The 25,349-nt window shown below is 43.2% G+C and overlaps 2 protein-coding genes across 7 annotated transcripts in view; one reads left to right on the plus strand and one right to left on the minus strand.

Annotated features, from left to right (window-relative positions):
• The first annotated feature begins 1,163 nt into the window (after nucleotides 1-1,163).
• Nucleotides 1,164-17,235, plus strand: RNF34 (ring finger protein 34). The gene is made up of 6 exons (XM_082853534.1): nucleotides 1,164-1,233; nucleotides 9,771-9,989; nucleotides 11,706-12,113; nucleotides 13,554-13,652; nucleotides 13,913-14,114; nucleotides 16,147-17,235. The coding sequence occupies exons 1-6, from the start codon at nucleotides 1,228-1,230 to the stop codon at nucleotides 16,335-16,337; spliced, it is 1,125 nt and encodes a 374-aa protein (XP_082709660.1). The 5' UTR covers nucleotides 1,164-1,227; the 3' UTR covers nucleotides 16,338-17,235.
• Nucleotides 17,236-21,300: 4,065 nt separating this feature from the next.
• Nucleotides 21,301-25,349, minus strand: part of KDM2B (lysine demethylase 2B) — a 121,548-nt gene continuing 117,499 nt past the window's right edge. For all 6 annotated transcript variants that reach the window (XM_082853526.1, XM_082853521.1, XM_082853522.1 and 3 more), the window contains one exon: nucleotides 21,301-21,501. In XM_082853526.1, coding sequence (XP_082709652.1) covers nucleotides 21,320-21,501 — 182 coding nt within the window. In that variant the 3' untranslated portion in view covers nucleotides 21,301-21,319. The remainder of the gene's footprint in view (nucleotides 21,502-25,349) is intronic.

Below are 25,349 nucleotides of genomic sequence, written 5' to 3' on the forward strand. Positions count from 1 at the left end.
GCCGTGCACCTAGAGCCCGTGCTCCGAAACAAGAGAAGCCACCGCAATGAGAAGCCCATGCACCGCGAGGAAGAGTAGCCCCCGCTCACCACAACTAGAGAAAGCCCGTGCACAGCAACAAAGATCCAACGCAGCAGAAAAAATAAAGAAATAAAAATAAACAAAAAACCCCAAGTATTATTGCAGTCTAAGGAAGTGGGGTGGCTTTGTGTTTTAAACTGAAATAGTACATATAAGCAAATCTATTCAAAAGGAATAGAACAGTCAGGTTCTCATGAGACGTGAATTGACATCTTCATATCTCTTTCTCTACTTAAATATTTATTTAAGTACTGGTTGAGTTAAGAGAGGAGAGGAAGAAGTATCGGAAAACCAACGGAGTGTCATCAGGTCAGCCTGAAGAAATCGATACTTTAATTTACAAACTAATTTTCTCTGTCCAAATAAAGTCAACTCCAAGGGCTCACCCTAATTCTCTCACCGTGCTAGGATTTGGTTATTTTGTTATGTCGCTCTAAAAGAGCAGCTGGGATTTGAGAACCGTTGGTTCTTCAAGTGTTTTCAATAAAACGTTTTTTAAAGCCGCGTCCTTGCGTGCGCAGCTGCCACTGCTTACTGGACCCTCCAGAGAGGAGACCTGAGGTCATTACCGACTGTGAGAGGCGTGAATGTCTGGGGAGGAAATCCGAGGCCCTGCTTTGACCGCTATAACAAAAAAGTTCCAACCAACCGGCGTTTTCAAATTTACCACGCCCCTTCCCGCCCTCATCTCCAGGGGAACTTGACCACCCACCCCTGAACCCAGATCTCTGCTGCAGTTTCCTGCAGGGTACCCTGACTCCAAGTTCAGCAATCCAGCGGAGAAAACCGCGGAGAAAACCGCCCGGAGCCTCCCGCCACGCCCAGACCCGCCCATCTCTGCTTGGGGCGGAATGGATTCTTTCTCGGCCTTCCAGGCTGCGACGGAGGCCCCGCCCCATTCCCGCCACTTCATTGGCTTTGGTGACCGGCCCCCCGAGTGTCAGCTCCGGATTGGCCGAGTCGGCCGCCGCTCGGCGCTCTTCCCGGGGGCGCGCGGCGGGCGTGACCACGCCCCTTACGTCTGGACGCTGGGTCGCCTCGGGAGCCTCAGTATCGCCGCCCAGAAGGAAGGAAGGTGGTTGTGGTAGGTTCTGCTATGGTGCTGAATTCCTCGTCAGAGCCGACCCAGAAGCGGCGGTCGCGGCCATGAAGGTGAGGGGCCGGTGGGGCCGGGCAGTCCCTCCTCTCCTCTCCTATCTGGCCAGTGCGCCCGAAGTGCCTTCCTTTCGCCTCAGGGGTTACCCTGCCGGCACCTCGGAGAGCTCCGCGGAGGGGGGTCCCCCGCCGGCTTCTGGGGCCCTGACCCGCAGGGCGGATGTCGTGGGCTCCCGGACGTTTCCAACTCCCACAGCGCCTCCGTCAGCGAGCCCGAGGCCGGGGGAGAGCCCGGGCCCGCCCTGCACTCACGCCTGGTGGGCCCCTCTCCGCGCTGGGCCCTGTCCGCGTCCTCGGGGGCCGGAGGCAGACCCTCTGGTGCTCGCCTCACCCTCCGTGCCTTTGCCCACAGCGTGCCCTCTCCCGCCCCGAGTCCTTGAACTAACCCAAATGTTGGGAGCACCACGGGACTGTCGCAGGACGGAAACTGCAGGACGAAGGGAAAAGGGGTTGTGCGGGGAGTCGTGAGGCTGGGGCCCGGCTAACTGGTTAGAAATGTCTCGGGGCGGAGATCCCACCCTGAAGGATCTGTTTGCAGGCTTAACACAGGGGCCGTGACCTAGAGCTCTTAGCAAACCCGTTGTGTCTCCATCGCCGCTAGGTACGCAGCAAGTAATTTGACAGCTTGAGTCTTCACGGTGGGTGTGAGAGCGTGGGAGCATCACTGAGTGAGAAGTTTAAGGAAGAGGGGGGAGGGGGGAGGTTCTGGCCTACTTTTGGGAGCTGATTCTCTCAACTTGATCGCTGAGAGTTCTAAAGAGCTCTGGGTACAACAATCAATTCACGTATTGATTCAAACCAAGTGGGGTGAGTCATAAGGTGATACTCTTTCAGACATCTTTGATTTCATTAATCTCAGTGAAGAGGTGTGATTGACGTGGGTAAGAAAAATAACAGAGTGAACTGCTAGCTAAACCTCTACCTTCACAAAGCCCCAAGAAGATATTTTGTTGAGCATTTCCTATGTGTTAGCTAAGAGGGATATATCATGCGTAGAAGTAATTCAAAATACAATCCCACCCTTTAGGAGTTTGCCAACCAAAAGAGAAGAGACATTCTCAAGAAACCACATTATGAGGCAGAATTTGATGTAAGGTATCAAAAAAATGCAAAACCCTCAGGAGCAAGAAAGGATTTTTTCTGGCTCTAGGAAGCAAGGAAGATTTTTGGAATAGGTAACTTCCGAACTGGGTGTTAAAGTATGAGGATATTCAAAGAGCTTATTTTTTAACTTCCCAGTTCAGCTATAAAATATTTCAACTTAGAATACCTATTAAAATATCTAAAACTAGCTTTCTTTCCTGAAAACCATCATCCCGCTGTGTGTTAAGATCCAAAAACCAATAAGGGATCTTTATACATAATGCCTCAAAGAATGTCAGTAACTTTATTAGTAAATATTAAATTTGTGACCTATCAAGAAACAAGGTGTAGAAGGAGAGAATTAAGGGCAAGTACAGTGTTGAAATTTTTTCAGAAGTGTTTTTGAATTTAGGTGGAGGATACTGCTTTCTGAGTTGAAATTTTAGAAACAAAGTTGGATAGGATTTGAAAATATAAAAAGGTATATTTTATGAAACAAAATGCAGACCTAAATAGACATCAGTGTGAACAAGATGACAGTTATGAAGATACTGCTTTTCATTTAAGTTTTCGTGAAAACTGGATTCACAAAATTTAGGATTGGGGCTATTTATTAACTTTGTTTCATATTGAAATTGTCTAATTTTGCGGTATCTATAGATTCTGGGCAGGGGCATTAATTCCTGATGTCATGGAATTCTAACATGTGAATGTTCATCTAAGCAAGTAATAAATTAAAATTTCAGTGGAATTAAAATTAATTTAAAAGCCAAGCAATCAGATAAGTACATCTTCACACAAACCCAGGACCAGGAGCTGATTTTAGTGTATGTGTAGAATGGGTATTTACTTTCTTCCTTTAATTTTTTTGTCTTTTTTTGTTATTGTTTAGAAACTGTTGTTTTGAAATAGGTTTGTCTCAAAGATTCAAGTAACCATTTTACCTTAGAGTAGCATCTAATTAACTTCCTATAAGGGATTAAAAAAAATCCAAATTAGTGTCTTATGTTAATTTGATTTAATCTCCTTCCTGTTTTCCCATATTTATATTGATCTCACCCTTAATTGTACTAATCATGTTCATTCTTCCAAGCTCAAAACAAGACATCAAGACAAAAGTAATCTGTTTAATGTAATTTCCTTTTCCTTTTTTTTTTTTCCTCTTTTCTCTGAAAGGTGGGGGAGTGGTGCTAAGGGTCAAGTATACTGTTTTGTTTTTTAATTTTATTTACTTATTTTTGGCTGCGTTGGGTCTTTGTTGCTGTGCTCAGGCTTTCTCTAGTTGCGGCGAGTAGGGGCTCTTTGCTGCGGCGCGCGGGCTTCAGTAGTTGTGGCACATGGGCTCAGTAGTTGTGACTTGCGGGCTTAGTTGTTCCGCGGTATGTGGGATCTTCCCAGACCGTGGATCGAACCCGTGTCCCTTGCATTGGCAGGCAGATTCTTAACCACTGCGACACCAGGGAAGTCCCAAGTATACTGTTTTAAGAAAAGAAAACATGAAGAAGATAACATTTATGATCTCCAGAACACGTTATTTGTAAAAATCAATCAATTTGGCCAAATGTCTTACCTAAAAATATTACATTTTTAAGATCAGCATTTGTTTTTGCATCCTGCTTAATGTCCAAATGGTATAGAGAAAGAACTTAGGATGTAGAATTTCCTCCTTTGTGGTATATAGCCTGATATTTAATCATTAAGATCGCAGAGTTCCTGGTATATTGTATTTCAGTTGAAGCAGCAGTTTCAGTAAGAAATTCTTTCCCTTTTTAAGGAACTGTTCCTCCAGTGGCTCTAAATAGGGTAAAGATTTTTGCTTATTATCTTAATGGTTTCTTCTGGTTTGCTTTAATTTCTGTAGGGAAGTTTAACCTAATTGAAATTTAAACTGTAAAACTTTCTCTCTTATATCACTGGTACTGAGATTTGAAACATCTTTTCATATTGTTTAACATAAGGACATTGAGTTTTAGCAAACTGAAGGCTGTTCAGAGTTTAAAGACAAAGCTTGTGGTGATTGAGTTCTCTGAAGAAGCTTCCACTGGTGGAAGAACTGAATCCCTGCCTGGTCCTTGTAGCTTCTTACAGCATCCAAGAAAATTAATGTTCTTGAAATTGAAACTTCTAGGTTTATCCTTAAAATAACTGTGTAAAATATTACCATATTTAATTTAGAGTTGAGGCAAGCAACTCTTAGGAGGTGGCATTATGATTACTGCTGTTTACCTAGTTTAATCAAAAGCAAATGATTTAGACTATGATCATTTAGTTTTTTGCTGTTTTCAAACCCATCAACTTCCCCACTCCCCCTTCTCTCTCTCTCTCTCTCTCTCTCTCTCTCTCTCTCTCTCTCTCTCTCTGGCTGTCATTTAATCTTCATGGAAATCACTACAGCTTTTCTTGGTCTTCATTCTAGTTTGCCTGGCTACTATTACATTTGGTGGAATAATTAAAAGGGATCACATCCTGATGTAGTTTAGAATAGGATTCAAAGTTTGTAGTAAACTTTTTGTTAATTCTGTAAGTTGAGCATTTTGGACGTCTCCCCGCCCCAACCCCCAGATATTCTAGAAAGCACATTAGATCTCACACAGACACGCACATGCACAATCAAAGACAGCTGAACCTTGAGCCATTTGAAAACTGGCACTCTGCCAAAAAGAAGGCTGGGCTACTGCTCTTGCAAAGAAAGAACACATTCCCTCTTGCTTTTGTTGACTGAAATGATGATTCAGAATGGGCCTGTATTGTGTGAATCTGACTGAGGAACCCAAGAGAGTGCTTAAAAAATTGGTGGTGTGCTATTGTGGAAATAAGTGTCACAGCACTGGAAACTCTCAGTCCCACTCTCCTGCAAAGTGTTTACAGTTGTGGATCACAGTCCCCTCCCCTCCTCTGTACTCCTACAGAGGGGAGGGAATTTCTAATTCATTCTTTAGGAAGGAACAAGAGGAACTTTTATGTTGGTGATTTTAGCAAAGGAGCTGAACATGCTTGCTTCAGTACTTTTCTGAGACCTTCTCAGATTTATCTTCTGTGGGTAGGGAAGGGACTCTGGTCAACTAGATGGTAAGCTGCTGTTGGTCAGCTGTGCTGGTGGCTGGGTGGCATGTTATCAAGACCAGTTGGCTGCAGAGCTAAAGTCATGTTCTCCAATTGATGTTACCAGTAAAAAAGCAAATATTTAAATTTCTGTTTGTCTTATTTCTTTACTCAGTTTTAAAATGGGAGTGAGAAAAAAATGTAGTGTTATTGGCTCCCTAAAATCTTGGTGCACTGTCTGAAAAAAAACATGAGAACTGTCATTGGATACTAGAATAACATGACGAGATCTAGGTGTCTGGGGCAGTCCAAACAGGAGGCTTTACAATTTAATTTCTTACTGTGGGCCATGTAAGTTTTTAATATGAGATTTGGTTCTTAATTGATGCCAGGCAGGCCATGGTTCCATGGCTAATCTACTCAGGAGCAATTTTAGTCTAACAGGATGTTTAGGAAAGGGATTAGGTTTATCAAGAAAAAGTCATTTATTTTCAGTAGTCATTGATGGCTAGAAAGTCAACTAGAAACACAGCTAAATTCTCTGAACTAGGAGTTTTGTATCAGACGTAAGTAGATGGTTGCCTTATTCGGTTATTCTCTATGTTGTTTTTGATGGTCCATATTCATGGTCAAGAGAGGAAATGTAACCATCCTTCTCACCTCTTGGATTCATGTGGTTTAGTCTGTAGAGTCCTGCTGTCAACCATGGTCCCAAGTAGGGTTTAGAATTGTTAGTCACATAAGCCCAGATCATAGCAGAGATCCAGACTTTGGCTTTATTCGTGGAAAGGTAGTAGTTCGGAAAATACGCTTCAATCTTACTATGAAAAGGTGAGCAGAGTGTGAATAAAAGAAAAATAACGGAATGCAGGCTGATTAAACTGGCAGAAGATCTTAGAGGATAGGGACGACAGAAGTAGAGAGAACATGAACTTGGGTCTCTAAAGCTTTTAAGGGGAGGGTGCAAAAGGGGGAAGCTTTTTGGTTATGACCCTACCAGGTACGGTAACTGGGCTCTAAGGAAATATAACAAAGACAGAGTCAAGAGCTCAGAGAATAAATTCATGTTCGCCTCCCCGCCCCTTTCCCAAGAGCACACGTTCAATAAACTGTTGGGAAAACGCTCTCTTAAATTGTTCCCTAATTGCTTTTGTAGATTCTGTCACTTGAAAAATGGGACTGTTATATCAAGTATTAACAGAAATCTGGACAGATTTGAGAGGAGAAAGGTCAGTATAGGACACTCCAAGCATTAGGGCAAGGTAATAGTCCTTAGATAGGGATCCCTGTGCCCTGAGGGGACACGCAGAAGAAATTCAGGCAATTAGGACTTTAAGGGAAAGTACAAGAAGATGAAACATACTAACCGGAGGCAGGGAGATGGACCCTAAGTTTGGAAGATTCATCTTCTGGGTGGATTCTTCAACTTGGGGGTGAAGAAGGACAAAAATAGTTTGCCAAATGGCTTTTTGACAGACCCAGAAATCACTGTCTTTCTCCCAGTATTGGAGAGTTCACCCAAGAAAATATGTAGAGGAATAAGTTAGGAAGTAAGAAATCTGGGCCAAAAAGCAAAGAGCAAGTAAAATGAAGGAGGGCACCAAATTTCAGCTTAACTTCCAGGCTGATATGTGGTAAAGGAAAGGAACTGATTGGGGACTTCCCTGGCGGTCTAGTGGTTAAGACTCCGAGCTTCCACTGCAGGAAGGTTCGATCCCTGGTCGGGGAACTAAAACATGCACGTGTGGTGCAGCCAAAAACATTAAAAAAAAAAAAATTTTTTTTTTAAAAAAGGAAAGGAACTGATATAGGAATCAGATTAAATTGTTAAAAACTCAGCTGAGGCCTTCTGAGCTAATCCTTTCTGAAAGGATTAGGGGAAACCAGAGGGGGAAAGGAAACACTAGAGGCAAATCCCACTACTTGGGGATGGGGGTGTGAAGGGGCGGTACCTACACAGGTAGTGAGGAGCACGTGGCAGAGATGTTGGTTCTAGAACTCTAGAGGCACAGGCTTCAGAAGTAACCACAGCCCCTTCCATTTGGGAATCTGAGTGATTCTCCAGCTGAAATGATGTAGGCAGAAAGGAGAAATCCCCTAGACCGAGCAGGTGTTAACCTTTTAACCTTGACTGTACATTCACATCACATAGGGAATTAAAAAAAATTCTGAGGCCCAGGTTGTACCCCAGACCTGTTAAATCAGAATCTTGGGGCTGGGACTCAGGCACCAGTATTTTTTAAGGCTCTCCTGGTGAGTCCAACCACTGTCTTTCTTTCTTTCTTTTTTTTTTTTTTCTGGGTGTGTTGGGTCTCTGTTGCTGCGCGTGGGCTTTCTCTAGTTGTGGTGAGCAGGGGCTACTCTTCGTTGAGGTGCGCAGGCTTCTCGTGGTGGCTTCTCTTGTTGCAGAGCACGGGCTGTAGGTGCACAGGCTTCAGTAGTTCTGGCTCGCGGGCTCTAGAGCGCAGGCTCCATAGTTGTGGCACACGGGCTTAGTTGCTCCGCGGCATGTGAGATCTTCCCGGACCAGGGCTCGAACCCGTGTCCCCTGCATTGGCAGGCAGATTCTTTTTTTTCTTTTTCTTTTATTTATTTATTTATTTATTTATGGCTGCGTTGGGTCTTCATTTCTGTGCGCGGGCTCTCTCTAGTTGCGGCGAGCGGGGGCTACTTTGTTGCGGTGCGTGGGCTTCTCATTGCCATGGCTTCTCGTTGTGGAGCATGGGCTCTAGGCGCGCGGGCTTCAGTAGTTGTGGCGCGCCAGCTCTAGAGCGCAGGCTCAGTAGTTGTGGCGCACGGGCTCTAGAGCGCAGGCTCAGTAGTTGTGGCGCACAGGCTTAGTTGCTCCGCGGAATGTGGGATCTTCCTGAACCACGGCTCGAACCCGTGTCCCCTGCATTGGCAGGCGGATTCTTAGCCACTGCGCCGCCGGGGAAGTCCCATTATTACTATTTTTTGATGTGGACCATCTCCAAAGTCTTTACTGAATTTGCTACAACATTGCCCCTGCTTCATGCCTTGGTCCCTTGGCCACAAAGCATGTGGGATCCCAGCTCCCCAGCCATGAATCTAACCCGCACCCCCCACACTGGAAGGCGAAGTCTCAACCACTGGACCGCCAGGGAAGTCCCTCCAAATAGCCTTTTAAGGTTGTTTAAAAAAAATTTTTTTTAAGAGCTCATTGGACAAGCAGTAAATGTTTGACAGAATTAGATAATAAAATAAATGGAACAGTGCCTTTGTTATGCCATTTTAACTAATAAAACCTCACCTACCTGGACTTCCATTACTTATCACATTATCTAGAGTCTAGAATATGCATAAGTAGTAGGACAAGGGGCAAAAGCTCATTGGTTCCAAACAGTGTAGTTTTATATTTTAAGCATAGGAAAATGCCTTGAGCCCTCACTGAAAATGTATTTTTATATACACTTCTAACAAGCTTGGTTATCAGGTTTCTGAATGCAGTAAAAAAGGAGAGACAGGTTGCTAGAGGTAGATATAGTGATAGCAGTGGTGATTCACAGAAAGGGAAGAGATGAGAGGAAAAAACATGAAAGGCAGCATATTAGTTTCAAGCCACTTAGTGGAGTGGCAAATAGCCCTTACACCTCAAAACGTCATCATGATTATCAAGTCATCAGAAATTGTGTTCAGTATTCTCAGTTTGCTTTTTTAAAATATTTTCCTTAATGTTAAATTAATATATTCCTTATAAAGGTTTGGAAAGCAGGGAAAAACACATTATACGAGATATACATGAAAACCTAGAGAGCACTTCAATTGGCATTTTGATGTTTTCCCAGTCATTTTAAAAAAATCAAAAAAGTTTCCACATGCCATAGTTTATTATGCCCAGATACAAATGAGAGGACAGAAGTTTAATGAAATTAAGTAGTTAGAATTTATATTCTTTCTGCTAAATGATAGCTGGGAAAATCTGCCTCAGCCTATAGAACGGTGCTGTAGTCACCAGTCTAAGGTTGCCAGATAGAATACAAGACACTCAGTTAAATTTGAATTTCAGATAAACAGTGAACAGCTTTTTTCGGTGTAAGCATATCCCAAATATTGCACAGCACTTACTTCCATCTAGTCATTTTTCTTCTGTGTGCATGCACATGTATCTCTAAGCATATGTGTTTTTTGTTGTTGTTTTACGAAATTGGGTTCATATTGTATCTTCTCCTTTGTTAACAATATATCATGAGTATCCCCAAAGCCAAATATTCTTTGTAAATACCAGAATATTATCCACTTCCCAATAGCTTAAAATTTTGATGCTTAAAAGAATAATTTCGAAATTATTTAGGGCAAACGTGCCTCTCCAGAATGGCATTCCCCGAGAATCCCAGAGAGCCCAGGTTCCAATCAGCTTTAAACTGGTGCCTATTTTCGTTCCTTTCCAGGCGGGTGCCACATCTATGTGGGCTTCGTGCTGTGGGCTGCTGAATGAAGTCATGGGGACTGGAGCTGTCAGGGGCCAACAGTCAGGATTTGCAGGAGGCACTGGTCCATTCAGATTTACACCGAGCTCTGATTTTACCACTTACCCACCAGCACCTACAGAAGGGCCTAATATAGTTTGCAAAGCCTGTGGACTTTCATTTTCAGTCTTTAGAAAGAAGGTGAGTTGGATGAAATGTTACACACAAAAAAACACATGTATCAGAATTCTTGATTGTATGTTATTTTGAATACTAATGAATATTCATTTCTTCTTATACAAATATCAAAAAGTCCTAATAACCATTTCCCATTTAGAAAAGTGCTGAGTTGCAGAGACTGTATCACTGCTCAGGTTTTCTGACTAGACGTTGTTACTTCTCATGTTGCTCAGCCATTCTTTCTCCTGGACTCTGACCTGTTCATACACTTTGATTCTTATGTTCTGAAGCAAGAGATTTAATTAGTCTGCAATTTTGTTCAGAGAAGATTTACTATAACTTTGATCTCAAGTTTCAAAAAATGTATCCCCACCCACATTAACTCAGGTGAAGAAATGAGTATATTAACATTAGCTACTGTTTAAAGATTCAACATGCAAAATAACAGCTAAAACCGTTATTTTCTTTAGGACAGAAAGTTGTTCTTTCTGAGAACCATCATATTGCTGGGCCATCTCCCAGGCTTGTCAATCCAGTCCTTTGAAATACTTAACAAACAAGGTGTTAGCTTGTGGGAACAATGCCCCAAGCAGAAATGACCACATCATCATGTCTTCTTTTAAGTTTTGCTTGTGGAATGGCTTTGATTGTGATTAAGGCTCTAGGGTACAGATTACTGTATAAGTGGGGTCCTCTGTTTGCTTGGATTGACCTTGAGAGATCAGTTGTCTTTCTCTTTCCCTCTCTGTGTTAGGCTTTTCCCCCTTCTCTTTTTTTTTTTTTTTTTTTTTTTTTTTTTTTTTTTTTTGCGGTACGCGGGCCTCTCACTATTGTGGCCTCTCCCGTTGCGGAGCACAGGCTCCGGACGCGCAGGCTCAACGGCCATGGCTCACGGGCCCAGCCACTCCGCGGCATGTGGGATCTTCCCAGACCGGGGCACGAACCCGCATCCCCTGCATCGGCAGGCGGACTCCCAACCACTGCGCCACCAGGGAAGCTCCCTTTTTTTTTTTTTTTAAATTTTTGGTGGCATTGGGTCTTCATTGCTGCGCGTGGGCTTTCTCTACTTGTGGCGAGTGGGGGCCGCTCTGTTGCGGTGTGCGGGCTTCTCATTGCAGTGGCTTCTCTTGTTGCAGAGCACAGGTTCTAGGTGTGCAGGCTTCAGTAGTTGTGGTGCATGGGTTCAGTAGCTGTGGCTCGTGGGCTCTAGAGCGCAGGCTCAGTAGTTGTGGCACACGGGCTTAGTTGCTTCATGTCATGTGGGATCCTCCCGGACCAGGGCTCGAACCCATGTCCCCTGCACTGGCAGGCCGATTCTTAACCACTGCGCCACCAGGGAAGCCTGCAGTCCCCCTTCTCTTTAAATGGGGAAATTTTCACAGGCAAAGAGCAGGAAGAGAGTTTGTGGTCATGCTTTCTGCTCCATGTGGTTCAAGTCAGCTCTGTTTTGCTAATTACGTTTGCCCGAAGGGGTGGAAAGGTTTTAATTCATTAACACAAGAGTATGCTTTTCTTAAAGGTCTGTATTTGAACTTCTGTGAATCCAAACTGCCTCAGCAGTGACTGTTTTGATTTTCACCACTTTTAGAACACGAAAACGCCCATGGGTCTGGTGCCATGGGGGACTTCATAAGAACTAAAATTTAATTTTAATAGAAAGCAAAAGGAAAACTAGTGCTTTCACAATGGCTTGTATCTGGCTCTCATTAAATGCTTCTTTCCTATCTGTTTCTTCAGCATGTATGTTGTGACTGCAAGAAAGACTTTTGCTCCGTTTGTTCGATCTTACAAGAAAATCTCCGTAGATGTTCCACTTGTCACTTATTACAAGAGACAGCCTTTCAGCGCCCTCAGTTAATGAGACTGAAAGTGAAGGATCTACGGCAGTATCTCATTCTTAGAAACATACCGATCGATACCTGTCGAGAGAAAGAAGACTTGGTAGATCTGGTACTGTGTCACCGTGGGCTGGGCTCTGAGGACAACCTGGACACGAGCAGTCTGAATTCCTCAAGGTCCCAGACTTCTAGCTTTTTTACACATTCATTTTTTTCAAACTATACAGCCCCATCTGCTACCATGTCTTCCTTTCAGGGAGAGCTTATGGGTGGAGACCGGACCTTAGGATCTGGAGTACTGGCACAGGTACGAGGGTGTAATTACCCTGAGGGCCTGGCATGTCGTCTGCTTTCGGCCAATATGGAGGGGGCTTTAGGGCTGAAGACTCCTTGCTGAGCCGGGGTTCCACGTGCTGCTGATCTCTGCACTTGCAGGCTCTCCTGATGTGAGGCTCCAAGCTCAGATGCTGCCTGAAGGGCCCAAAAAAAGCTCATCAGTCTCTTGACCTTAGTTACCTCAGTTTCTCTCTCTTATATAGTTAAATACTAGCTGTCTAAATAATGACTGTCAAATGTAGCATATAAACATTTGCAGGACTATTTGTGTGTCAGTGACCATGGAAACTATAAGTTAACCTAATGCCCAGTTGCCTTGCTACCGTAAAATTGTTCTAATTTAGATATTGGGAAACAGCCATCTGAATTAGTGGCAGGATATGGTTATTTACTCATTTCAAAGAAATGCCAGTGCAGAATGTTGTCCCAGTGAGGTCCTTGGGCATACTAATTGAATAACATGCAAAGTCTTGTAATTAATACTCAATTTGTATATATGAATGATTCTAAAATGCTGAAAGAATTGTTTTGAACATTCATTTCCACATTTAATTTTCTCCTCTGAGGAAAGAGGTTAGAAGCAGAGGGAAATGTGGTCTAGTTGCTTTCTAAAGAGTCATCAATTAGATAAGCCCAAGCTAGGAGTTTTATTATTTTCCCAAATGGCAGCTGGCATAATTATGATGCAAAGGTAAGACACATCTGACTTTTGTGTCACTTTTGGGTATATGACACCACTTGGGAGATGTGGGTCTTTGGATGATACAATATAGTGTTTGTGAACTAGTGGGGTAGAATACTTGAAATTGGGCATTGTCCTAGGCTTTCTGTTCTCCTTAAAGAAAAGAGTATCTGATTGTTGAGGAATTTCTGAAAACTAGAAATAGCATCAACCATCAGTGAATTAGTCTAGAAAGCATTGTTTGGAATTAGAATGTCTAAGCATGAGGTAGTAGGATTGAGATCTTTGAAATCAAATACCCTTGACACTAGGGCTGATCTTAGAGCTTTAGTTTCTACCTGTATCTTAGAGGCTCCAGTTAAACCAGCCAGCTGCAGGTCCTTTGCTAAGGACACAGTGCAATTCCATACGCTTTTGGCTTTGACATTTTGTGATGGGACCTTCTTAACTTCTGGGGAGTTAATACTATGGTTAGATTTTAAAAATTCACACGCACATAGGAATTTGACTTTTGAGATAACTATGGAAGGTAAATTGTTTATCGAATCATGTGGTGCCCAACTCTTTGGGAGGGGCAGCAGCACTCAGGATCCTAGGAAGGTGTGGAGTATGCCAGGTATTAAGAGTCATTCTTGGGGAGGATCTATTGGAAGGGTTTTCTCCAGTGATAAATATGGGTTGGTACTGTTAGGAAAATGATTCCTGACCTAATATGTATTATGTGTGTAGGTGCGAAGTGAAATAGCTTCAGCAAACACAGATGATGATGAAGAAGATGATGACGACAACGACGATGATGATGAGGATGAAGAAAACTTGGAGGAGCGGGTAAGACTGCCTATAAAATTTGGTTTCCCTGACACGTCGCCTTGGTAGGCAGGGAAAATGCCCATGTGGACTGTCGCTAGATTAGCACAGGATGTTTCTTTTGGTTTGAATGCAGCACAATACATAAAACACTTCAAGAACTGGTGAGAAGTCTGGGGAGAATCTCCAGGGCCAGTGATGACTGTAGGGTGAAGGCAGCATGCTGTTTTCCTTGCTGGATTTGCAGGAACAGAGGTAATGGACACACTCTGTGATTTCAGACATCTGGCCTCGCTAAGAAGAGAGTGAGAGCTTCTCTGTCTGACCTGTCAAGCCTTGAAGACGTGGAAGGGATGAGCGTGCGCCAGCTCAAGGAAATCCTGGCTCGGAATTTTGTCAACTATTCTGGCTGTTGTGAAAAATGGGAGCTAGTAGAGAAAGTAAACCGGTTATACAAAGAGAATGAAGAAAATCAAAAGTCATGTAGGTTTATTTTTCCTTTGTTTCCCTGTAGTAGCTTTCTTTAGGCCTTTAAAAACTGGCCTGTTTCTGTCAGTTAAGTCCACTTTATTTTTGAGAAACCTATGTATCCTTTTATTGAGTGTGAATTAGTTATATAAACCTGTTTATAGATCTGTTAAGCAGTAAGTTCATTATGTGATGTTGGCTCTGAGATCACCATTGCCAATGAGTTAGATAATCTTTTGTTCAGTCTGGTTTTTCTGGTCATAATTTGTTAGAACTCTAATGAAATTCCTTGTATCTAAGAAAGGCTTGTTTTCTCACTAACCTGTCTGGCAGGCCAGTACTGAGGATTTAAAAGCTACAATTGAGATAATCAAACAGTGGGGGGAAAAAATTCCCTAGAGCCAGGATGTTAAGTAGTTCTTAACATCAAGTATCAGTAGGTTTCTTTGTAAGTCACGAAAAGCTAAGGTTAAGAACTTCTTAACTATTTATTGATGGAGCATGGAGCAGAAATCCTCAGCTGGTAACAGGGCCAAGCCACAGAGCATTTATAGGCAAGAAAAAAGAATTCAGTGGTGTTCAGACTGACAAATATTATGTTCTTATCTAGAAAACAGTCCTCCCATCATTAACGTGTGTCATCTTGAGTTTTTTTCTTTAAAACCTGGTTATAATACAGCATTTGTTGATAAACAGGTTTATGCCCAGAATATGCAGATAGTATTTTGGCACACCTATTTCTTTTCTTTTTTTCTTTTTTCAATATATTTATTTATTTTTGGCCGCGTTGGGTCTTTGTTGCTGTGCATGGGCTTTCTCTAGTTGTGGAGAGCGGGGGCTACTCTTCGTTGCAGTGTGCGGGCTTCTCACCGTGGTGGCTTCTCGTTGCGGAGCATGGGCTCTAGGTACGTGGGCTTCAGTAGTTGTGGCTCGTGGGTTCTAGAGCACAGGCTCAGTAGTTGTGGCACATGGGCTTAGTTGCTCCGAGGCATGTGGGATCTTCCTGGACCAGGGCTCAAACCCGTGTCCCCTGCATTGGCAGGCGGATTCTTAACCACTGTGCCACCAGGGAAGTCCCACACCTACTTCAAAGATGATGCAACAGTAGCAGATACAGGCATCTTAATCATTGGAGCCTACAGAGGCTCATCTGTTATCTTATTCATGGATCCTTTCTCCCCACTTTCCAGTAATGGTATGGACCATGAACTAGGACCCCAGATGACAAGATTCTCTTGACACAACAGTGTTTATTTCCTTAAATTCAGGGACTATTCGCTTTTCAAGCTTGAATTCCTGTTTGGTTCTTTCTAACCTTCTTCATGATTCCCATTAATCCCTTCTGTGACCTATACAAAGGGAAGCCTCACTGTCCATAGCTCTATGGCCAAATCTCAGGCTGCAATGAACTTTTTAAACTCATTCTGAACCTTTCTTATTCAGAACCAGAATGTCCCATGCCTTTTGAGTTAGACAGACTCCCAACAGTACCATCGTAGCCAGAAACACAGATGAATTTTGAGATGCTTCCAAGGCTCAGGGGGTGCCGTCCCTCAACTACAGGCTACCTGATGTATGACTCTATAGCTTTCCCGTTGGTGTAGAAATAAAGCTCCTCCTACTACTAGGATGAGGCTCTGGAGCCTGTGACTTTCCCAAGGCCACACAGTTGGGCTGGAAATTCGAATCGTGTTCTGACTCTGAGGCCCGTGTGTAGGACAGCCTAGGGCTTCTTCATTTTTATTTATAGAAGCAAGCTATCACAAAAACCTTGTATTATATACAGATGTAAAATAGAATTAAATAGGGGCGGGGGCGGGAAAAGAAGAATTAAATAGCTAACATGTGTTAGGCACTTCATCCCTGGTCCTAAGCTAAGTAAGTATTTCTCATTTATTCTTCACAAAATCCTATGAGGTGTAATTATTGCCATTTCTTGTGGAAGGAACCGATGTGCCAAGAAGCAGGGACTATTTCTCTTACAGTGGGGTCACTCTGGGTCACTCAGAGGCCGTGCCCGCAGCCCCAGCTCTCTGTTGCCTTTCAGATGGCGAGCGGCTGCAGCTGCAGGACGAGGAAGACGACAGCCTGTGCCGGATCTGCATGGACGCCATCATCGACTGCGTCCTGCTCGAGTGCGGGCACATGGTCACCTGCACCAAGTGCGGCAAGCGCATGAGCGAGTGTCCCATCTGCCGGCAGTATGTGGTGCGCGCCGTGCACGTGTTCAAGTCCTGAAGCCGAGGACCCCCCAGGCTCGATCCCAGACGTTTCAGTGCACAGAAGGGACTGGAAACTTCCTGTTCAAAATCTGAAGCTATTTTTAAAAATTATTTTCACGACTAACTGGGGACAGGAAAGATTCATCCTAAGTTGCAGCAACACTGGTCCATGCTGTATGCCTGTCAGCTGGAGGACTGGCTCAGTTTCCCAGTTTCTGCTGGGCTTCTTCACACATCTCTGATTACTAATTGCCGAAGTCAGACTGCTTATGGCATCAGCTACTGTTCTCTTTGGAGGACATTTATCTTGTTCTCTTATTTCTCCTTCATCCTATTTTTAACTTAAACTACTCAGATGTTTGAAACTTCTGCTCTCTTTGGATGAGGTCACTGTCTGCAAATGGCCGACATGGTACACGCTGAACAGGGGCACCTCTGAATGTTCATTTTATTAGTCATGTATATTTTAAATGCTACTATTTGATGAATGTAATTTTCCACATTGTTGCTATTTCTGCGTTTAAACGTAATTGGGAACAACTGACATTCTATAGTCAGCTACCAGGGCCTGAGACTAAACATGTCCATTTTTGTTCAGGTACAGCTTTTTATAGAGAGGGCTGCATCTAGCTTCCTTCATTAGAGAAGTGTGTGTGTTAAATTCTTTATTAACGTGTAATCAGTTTACACTTTTATATATTGCAAGTGTATTTTCAGTGCTACCCACTAGCTAGTTTGAACTTCAGGAATAAAATTAGGTTTTAAAAAATGCTTTTGTTTACATTTGTCCTGGCCAGTTCCTAATTCACTTCGGTGCAGCATGAATGGGTGTCCAGGCCTGGTCTAGTACATTCTTCATGAGAAAGGAGCACCTTCAAAGATGTTGTACCTGTCTACCTTGGCTGCTAATTTACCAGTAAATTTAACTACATATTTGCCACATACTGTGACCAGGTATTGTGCCAGGTGCTTTATGGTTACCTCCAGCATTCTGAAATAGATATTGCCTCACATCACAGATGGGGAACTTGATCTCTGAGAAGTTAAAGAACTTGTCGAAAATCTCACAGTTAAAAAGTCACCATAGGGAATTCCCTAGCGGTCCAGTGGTTAGGACTCTGCACTCTCACTGCTGAGGGCACCGGTTCAATCCCTGGTCAGGGAACTAAGATATCCCATAAGCCATGTGGGGCAGCCAAAAAAAAAAAGTCACATCAGAATTTGAACCTAGCTCTGATGACTTTTTCTTACCTCTTCTAATACCACAACTGAGAAACCTGAGACATTAGCTTATGCTAAAAGGTTCTTGGGACATTAATGATCTGAAATCTCTTTTCTTTTAGGTCCAGCTCTAATCAGGGTGGTTTTTTGGTTTAGTTGAGACCAACTGTGGATTCATTCCCATGGCTTGTGGGCAGGTATGTTTTTAGGAAACTACGTAACTTCTTGGCTGAGTCCTGTGGGTTTTTTATCTTTTGACTCTGCAGTGTTTAACACATGCCTTCAGGTGCTCAGGATCCAGAAGTCAATCAACAAGACCTGAAACTTACAGCAAAGGAGGTAAACAGTCTTGCCCCTCTGTGCTTAAGGCAGAAAGTTTGGCTAGCTGTGAAAAAAAAGTTGCCTTTCTACGTTTTCTGGTTTTGAGTGTCAGAGCATGTAAATCAAAGCCTTGTGGATATTCTAAATACCCTTCTCCTGTGCTTGCCTGAAGAGCCCAGGGTGGGTATTAGCTACAATTCAGATGGACAGTAAAAGCTCAGCCCCTGCTGAAGCCTTAGGAGCACTTAGTCTGTACTTCTCCTGAGACGGTGAACTCCAGAAGTTCATCGTTCCCCACAAATCCCTAATTTGGTGGAGAGAAGTCTTCAAATCCAGGCCAGTGGGTGATGGTAAACACACTGAAATAGAAGCTGAGCAGCAGGTGTTGGTGTATCTTAAATTAGAAAATTGAGATTTGTTTGCTCATAGTCTCAGAACAGCTTGTTTACTGTTTCTTTTTGGACTTATAGTTTCAGGTGCTTGTTTCAGCAATGAACAAAACTCTCAACGGTGGATCTTCTTAAGTAGCATTTTGAAATAACCTTGGCTCAGTGAGAAGCCAACAAATTTTTAGCCTAATAGGCTCGACACTTGGAATAACTGAATTGCAAGGGACTAACTTATCTGGCAGAGGGCAAACATTCCTCCCTGGAATCTGCATTTTCTAGCTGCATGCCATGCATCTTTTTCTGAATAGGTCATCTATCATATGGATAAAATTCTGGAAGTTCACAATGGAATGCAATGACGTCTCTTTGTCCTTGTGCTCACAGGATGGAAGGATGTCATTCCATGTTTTGGATGGGCCGTGGTGCCTGCCTTTGTAAAGGCCAGGATGCCTAGAGGAAGGAGGGTTATGGCCTCTCCTCTTTCCTGGGTTAAGAAGTTATGATCCTCTTACAAGAAGTGGTCCCTCTGGTTTATGGTCCTTCCATTACTTCATCAGATACAGTGTATGGGCTCAGAGCAGCTGTTTGCAGGCACCTAGCTTGGCCTGGCCTCATCTAAAGCTCATTTTTGAAGGAATGAGTCTGTTCGAGACTCTACTGGGGTATAATCTTAACTGGATTGTTCAGTACACTTGGGGGAAGGTCATCTGTGACCAGTGCACTGCCTTGGCCATCTCAAGCCTAGAGAGATGCTGTCCTTACTCTGGTGTGTCCTTATGGAAACTCCAGCTGCTCAGCCCTGGCAGCCCTTCCTTCACCTCCTCTCTTGGCTGACCTGTGTGCTCCTGGAAACATTACAGGGGAAAGAGGGCCCTCTAATGCCGAGATTCCACTTGAAAACCACCGTCCTCCTTCAACGGTTCCCAAGGGAGAAGATGCCTTTATTGGACATGAGGGTGACTCTTACTCGGAGGCTCACAGCACTCAGGCCGCCAAGAAGACTGCAACTTGACCTCTTGTGTGGGTGCTCCACGATGAACGATCAGGCTTGCAAAGGTAAGCCACGTTTTTATAAATAAACCACAGAGTGTTAAACTAATCTTAACCTCTGTTAAATGCATCTCCTGAGTTAAATTCTGGGGTGCAACAGCTTCAGATGTCTCCAATTTGAGTCAGAAAGTATCTCTGGCTTTAAATTAATAGGCGGCGGCACAAACTAGATGAGATGTAAAACCATTTCACCGTGGCAAAAAAAAAAAAAAGGATGGGGGGCAGGGGCAGTATGAAACTACCACAACAGGAAAGGCTAGTCCCATGAGTCCCAAGTCTGATGTTGCTGTTGATGACTGAGGAAGGAAGCTTGGTTATCTTCATTTTCAGATGACTAGAGCAGTTGTTCCAGTATAAAAATCCTGTGATCTAAAGTCTACTTCTCACTGGTTTCTATGTCTGCCACCTGGGGAAGTTATCGCCTAACCAGGTGCCTCCACCACCCCAGCCCCAGGTTACCAGTGCAGGATGTGGCCTCCTTGAGTTGCGTCCAGTGGAGGCTGAGGAAATGAACCCCTGTCCCCCTTTGGCAGTGGAAATGCCAAGTGGCTGTGGAAGTTATTTTATACGGGTGTGGTCAGCAGCACCCAAACAGGTAAGCCACCCTGCCCCTTAAGGCAGTTCGTACCTAATTCTTACACATGAACACTGGTGTAGCACAGTTCTTTCCCGTTACCTTTATTAGCTACAAACAGCAAGATCTCTTTCTGAAGACGGAAAAAACACGTACCAAGGGGCTGCCGCATTTCTCAGATGAGTAAGAAATTATACCTTGTTTGGCTTCAAAACAGTATATACACTGGCGTTGAGACTACTGCTTCTGGACTTCCTAGTCAAATTTCTAGTCCACCCCTAGAACAGAAACCCTCCAAGTCCAAGAGTGGTTTTTTTTTTGTACAATTGTTTATACAAATTCAACAAAGATAAAACCGCGTCAGGGAAGGTCTAGGAAAACACCACCTTACAACAATGGCACTTATGAATGCATAACTTTACAACTAGGAAACAGCCATGTTCTAAACCTTAAACGAGAACTCAACTCACACTTCAAAGGAGAGAAAAAAGGAAAAGAAAGGCTATGTTGGATCATTTATTCAACTTCTTGACTCACTGTATAAATTAGATCTATGTAGAGTACAAGAGCTCATATGCGGGAGCAAACCCCTCCTGAGTTCAAAGGCTGAAGTCTGAATTTTAAAATTTTGAGAAAAAGGTGAATTCTATACAGAGGAAATTTAGCAAAGTGTCTCACTTTGACTATAATTTACATATATCCACAACATGCTTATGTAACTTCTTGACATACAAAGCAGGCTCTCAACTTCCAGTTAGACATGCTTTTAACTGGAAGGTCTTAGCCTGTTTTGCCAGATCTGGGCACGTGTGTAGATGGAGTCGTATGACGTACAGGTTAAGTTCTCTCCTACCTGAAGGAAACCAGGAAAGTTGGCAATCTCAAAACAATAAAAACACTGGTATGCATTCAAACCTTGCATAAATAACTTTTGAACAATTTGTACAAAAATAGTTCTGCATAATGTAAGATGTAACAAAACCAAACAAACAAACATGTCAAGACGGCAGCTGTGGTGTGTGGTCCATTTTATGTTGACACCAAAAACCCCAAAGTTGCCAGGAATAAGGTGTCCAAAACAAAAAACACCACCACCAAAAAAAAAAAATTCCTAAGCTCATGCTTCCAGTAAGAGAATTTCTCCCAAGTCCATCCTCCTCTCCGACAGGAATGTCTTCTTGGTAAAGGCTGCCTTAGAAACGGTCCAGAAAGCAGTGCAGTTTTGATTCAGAAAGACCAAAGGAAAGCGCCTGACTCACTCAACCCCAAAACGGTGGCGGACTGGCTTCTCCCTCAGCGAGACTTGCAAAATGGAATCGTTCTGTGGTCTGTTGTTCCAAGTTCCAAATTGAAAATAAAAGCCCTAGTTTTTGTAAAGTCTTTTACCCTCCCCTGCCGCGTCCCTCCCCTCACCCACCCCATATTTACATACTTGTCCATGGACTAACTCAGTTTTTGCAGGAGTTTTTCTTCCACTTGCCCGAACTGGACACTAACAGACATTTCGGCTATGAACTGCTCACAGCCTTCCTTGGTAACTTGCTTGCAGTACCTCAGGTCAATATGACAGATATTCCCACACCGTTTGAAGAAGGACAGGCACTGGTCAGTGACCTTATTGCAGTCTGCAGGGAAGAGGACACACGGTGAGGTGGAGGAAGCGTGCAGCCGAGGGCCCTCCCCAACCCCCAGGCACTCAGCAACAGAGCAGCAACTGCCCTTGCTGGAAAGCTCTCTTCAAATGCAGAATGGTTTCATCTACCACTTATAGAAGTTTCATATATGCTTGAAAAGCATCCACACATTCCAAGTGAAACTGCTTAGACTCTTACCCCATGGCCGCCCCTTATATGTATATATTCTCACATCAGTACGTCCTGTCTATGTTGTTTTATAAAGATAGGATCACACAATATATGAAAATAGCTTGCTTTTCACTTCTACTCTACTGCTGAGAAAACCTCTCTGCAGGTTCTTGTGTGCGGTCTGCCTATTCCCAGGGGAGAAGTGCTGGGGGAGTGAGGACACCTGTAAGGTCATCCTGGGATCCTCCCACTCCCCTGGGCACCAGCCCTTTAGACAGAGGCCCCGTGTGCTTGCCCGCCCTCCGTGGGACGTTTGCCTCAAACCTATGCAGGAGACCAATGTGCTAGAAGGGGCCGGAAAGATTCTGTCCACAGGGAGCAAAACCAGAATTCAGAACCCTCCACCGCACCCTCACCGGTAGATGTGCTCTTCAACCGAGTAATTCTCTCAATTTGGACTTTGCTTCTGTAGCACTGTTTTCTTTTAGAACTGAATCCTCAGTCAACGGGCTGCAACGCCAGCTCGCATCCAACTGAGGCTGAGTCCCCACCCTGAGCCCAATGATTCCTTCATCTCAGTGGTATATTAAGCTGGAGACCTTTCCTCATCATCACTAAAATTGGTTGTGTGGGGAATATTATGGATAGGCCCATGATGGGTTAAACAAAGTCTGTTTAAGAGTGAAAAATAGATGTCCGATGAAAGGACAATCTGGGTTAAGAATTACAAACCTCAAACAATGTGGCCTGTACCTCACAACAAAATAAATTCTAGGCAGATCAAAGCATTAAAATTTTTAAAATGATACAGAAAAGAAGTAAAAATATCTGCTTGCAGATGACATGACCTTAATGCGATAACTCTAAGGAGTCCACACCCCCCACACACACACACCACACGCACCACACCCACCCACACCCACCCCCCCCACACCCACCCATACATACACCCCACCCCACCCCCCACACACACACCCCTAATTCAGCAAAACTGCAGGATATAAAATCAACACACAAAAATTAGCATTTCTATACACTAACAATGAACAATCTGAAAGAAAATCACGAAAATTTCATTTACAATAGCATCAAAAAGAAAACATTTAGCAATAAATTTAAAGAAGAAAGTGAGACTTGTACACTGAAAACTAAAAAACAACGCTGAAAGAAATTAAAAGATATAAATGGAAAGACAGCCGATGTTCACAGATTAGAAAACTTAATATTATTAAAATGCCAGTATTACCCCAAAGCAGTCTACAGACTCAATGAAATTGCTATAAAATACCAAAAGCGGTTTTTTTGTAGAAAAAGAAAAATGTATCTTAAGAATCATGTAGAAATTTAAGGGACCCTGAATTGCCAAAGCAACCTTGAAAAAGAGAAAGTCAGAGGACTCGCACTTCCTGATTTCAATACTACAAAGCCACAGCATGTGTTACCAGCATAAGGACAAACATATACACCAATGGAACAGAATTGAGAGCCCCAAAAATAAACCCTCAAATGGTCAAATGATTTTTGACGAGATGCCAAAACAATCCAGTGGGCGAAAAGACAGACTTTTCAACAAATGGTGCTGGGAAAACTGGATATCCACATGCAACAGGATGAAGCTAGACCACCCTCCCCCATCACACCATATACAAAAATTAAGATTATTCAAAGACTTAACATAAGAGCTAAAACTATGAAACTCTTAGAAGAAAAACATGGGAAATCTTCGTGACACTGGATTTGTCAATCGTTTCTTAAACATGACACCAAAAGCACAGGCCACAAAAGGGAAAAGACAACTTCATCAAAATTAAAAACTTTTGTACAAAGGACACTATCAAGAGAGTGAAAAAAACAACACAGAGAATGGGAGAAAATATTTGCAATTCATGTATCTGTTAAGGAATTAATATCCAGAATATATAAAGAAATCCTACAATTCAACAACAACACAAACAACCTGATTAAAAAATGGGCAAAAGACGGGAATAGACATTTGTTCAAAGAAGATACACAAATGGTAAATAAGCAAACAAAAAGATGTTTAGTATCGCGAATCATTAAGGAAATGCAAGTCAAGACCCCACTGAGATCTTCATATGCATTAGCATGGTTTTCACTTAAACAAACAAAAAACCCCAAACCCCAGAAAATGTTAGTAAGGATGTGGAGAAGTTGGAACCCTTTGCACTGTTAGTAGGAATGTAAAACAGTGCAGCTGCTCTGCGAAACAATATAGTAGTTTCTCAAAAAAAAGTAAACACAGAATTACCATGTGATTCAGCCAGTCCATTTCTGGTTATATACCCAAAGAACAATGAATTTATACACCCATGTTCACAGCAGCATTACTGACAATAGCCAAAAGACAGAAGCAACCCAAGTGTCCATTAGCAGATGAATGGATAAATAAAATGTGGTGTATATATAATAAGCCAGTCCCGAAGGAAACAACTACTGTATGGTTCCACTTATGTGGGGTACCTAGAAGAGTCAAATTCAGGGACAGACAGTAGAATGGTGGTTGCTGAGGGCAGGAGAGGAAAGGGAGTGAGGAGTTAGTATTTAGTGGGTACAGAGTTTCTGACAGGGTGAAGAAGAGGTTCTGAAGACGGGTGGTGGCGGCTGCACAACTACATGTCTGTACTTAATGCTAGTGAACTGGACACTTAAGAATTGTTAAAATGGTAAATTTTATGTTATGTGTATCTTACCACAATAAAAAAAATTTTGTTAATTTAGAAAGCTGGAGAAAAGGTAACATTCACTAGACTTGAGAAAGCTTAACCCCAAACTGGCTGAAGGAAAAGCAGAGAAGCAGATTTCTTCTACAGAAGACCTCAAAGGTACAGGTACTGGAAGCAACAAGTACAACGAAAGTGGGGCTAAAGATGGGGTTAGAGACAGAAGGACTGGTTGAAAATCTACTTAAGGAGCAGTAAGAGGCTGAAACTCCCTTCCCCAGCAAAAGAGGGGAGTTTGTCTCTGATGGGCAAGAGAAAGTCTCTAGACCAGGCACCACCAGGCACTGTGGAAGGCAGGGGCACCCCCTGAAAAATGGGGGTTACAGGGAAATTTACCTGCTGACTGTCGAGACCTCCAGACTCCTTCCCTGCCAAGCCCTAGAACCCTGGCAGCCCGGCCTGAGCCCTTCGGTTGGGAGGTCAAGGAAGAGAGTGTCCTTTGGCAACCTTGACCAGCTTAAGAGGAAAAACTGACAGATGTCACGTCTGGGTTTCCCCAAAGAAAACAACCCATGCTGACCACCCAATGATACCCACAGCAGACCAGCTCCCACCGTGTCCCCAGAGCCTCCGATCACCTGAGCCGACAACCTCATGTTGACACTAAATCTGAGAAGGGCCCCTTAGGCAGGCCCACTGACTGCATCTGAAGGAATGTATGGTCTATGTAGAAAAGAAAAAACCATCAGTATCCTCAGGATGGACAATATCTGGATCCAAGAAACAAGAACATGCCACTCTCCGAAAGTTCAGAGAACAAACTATAGCTGTAAAATTAAAAATATAGGCTAAACCATATGAAAACTGCCAATATTTGACTGTTTTCTGACCTACATAAAAAGCAGCTTCATATGTTTGAACCTAAAAAAAAGCAGAAATGAAAAACTCATGGCAGTTGACCCTTGAACAACACGGGTTTGAACTGTG

This window comes from Leucopleurus acutus (genome assembly GCF_964270905.1).
Source record: "Leucopleurus acutus genome assembly, chromosome: 13".
Lineage (NCBI taxonomy): Eukaryota > Metazoa > Chordata > Mammalia > Artiodactyla > Delphinidae > Leucopleurus > Leucopleurus acutus.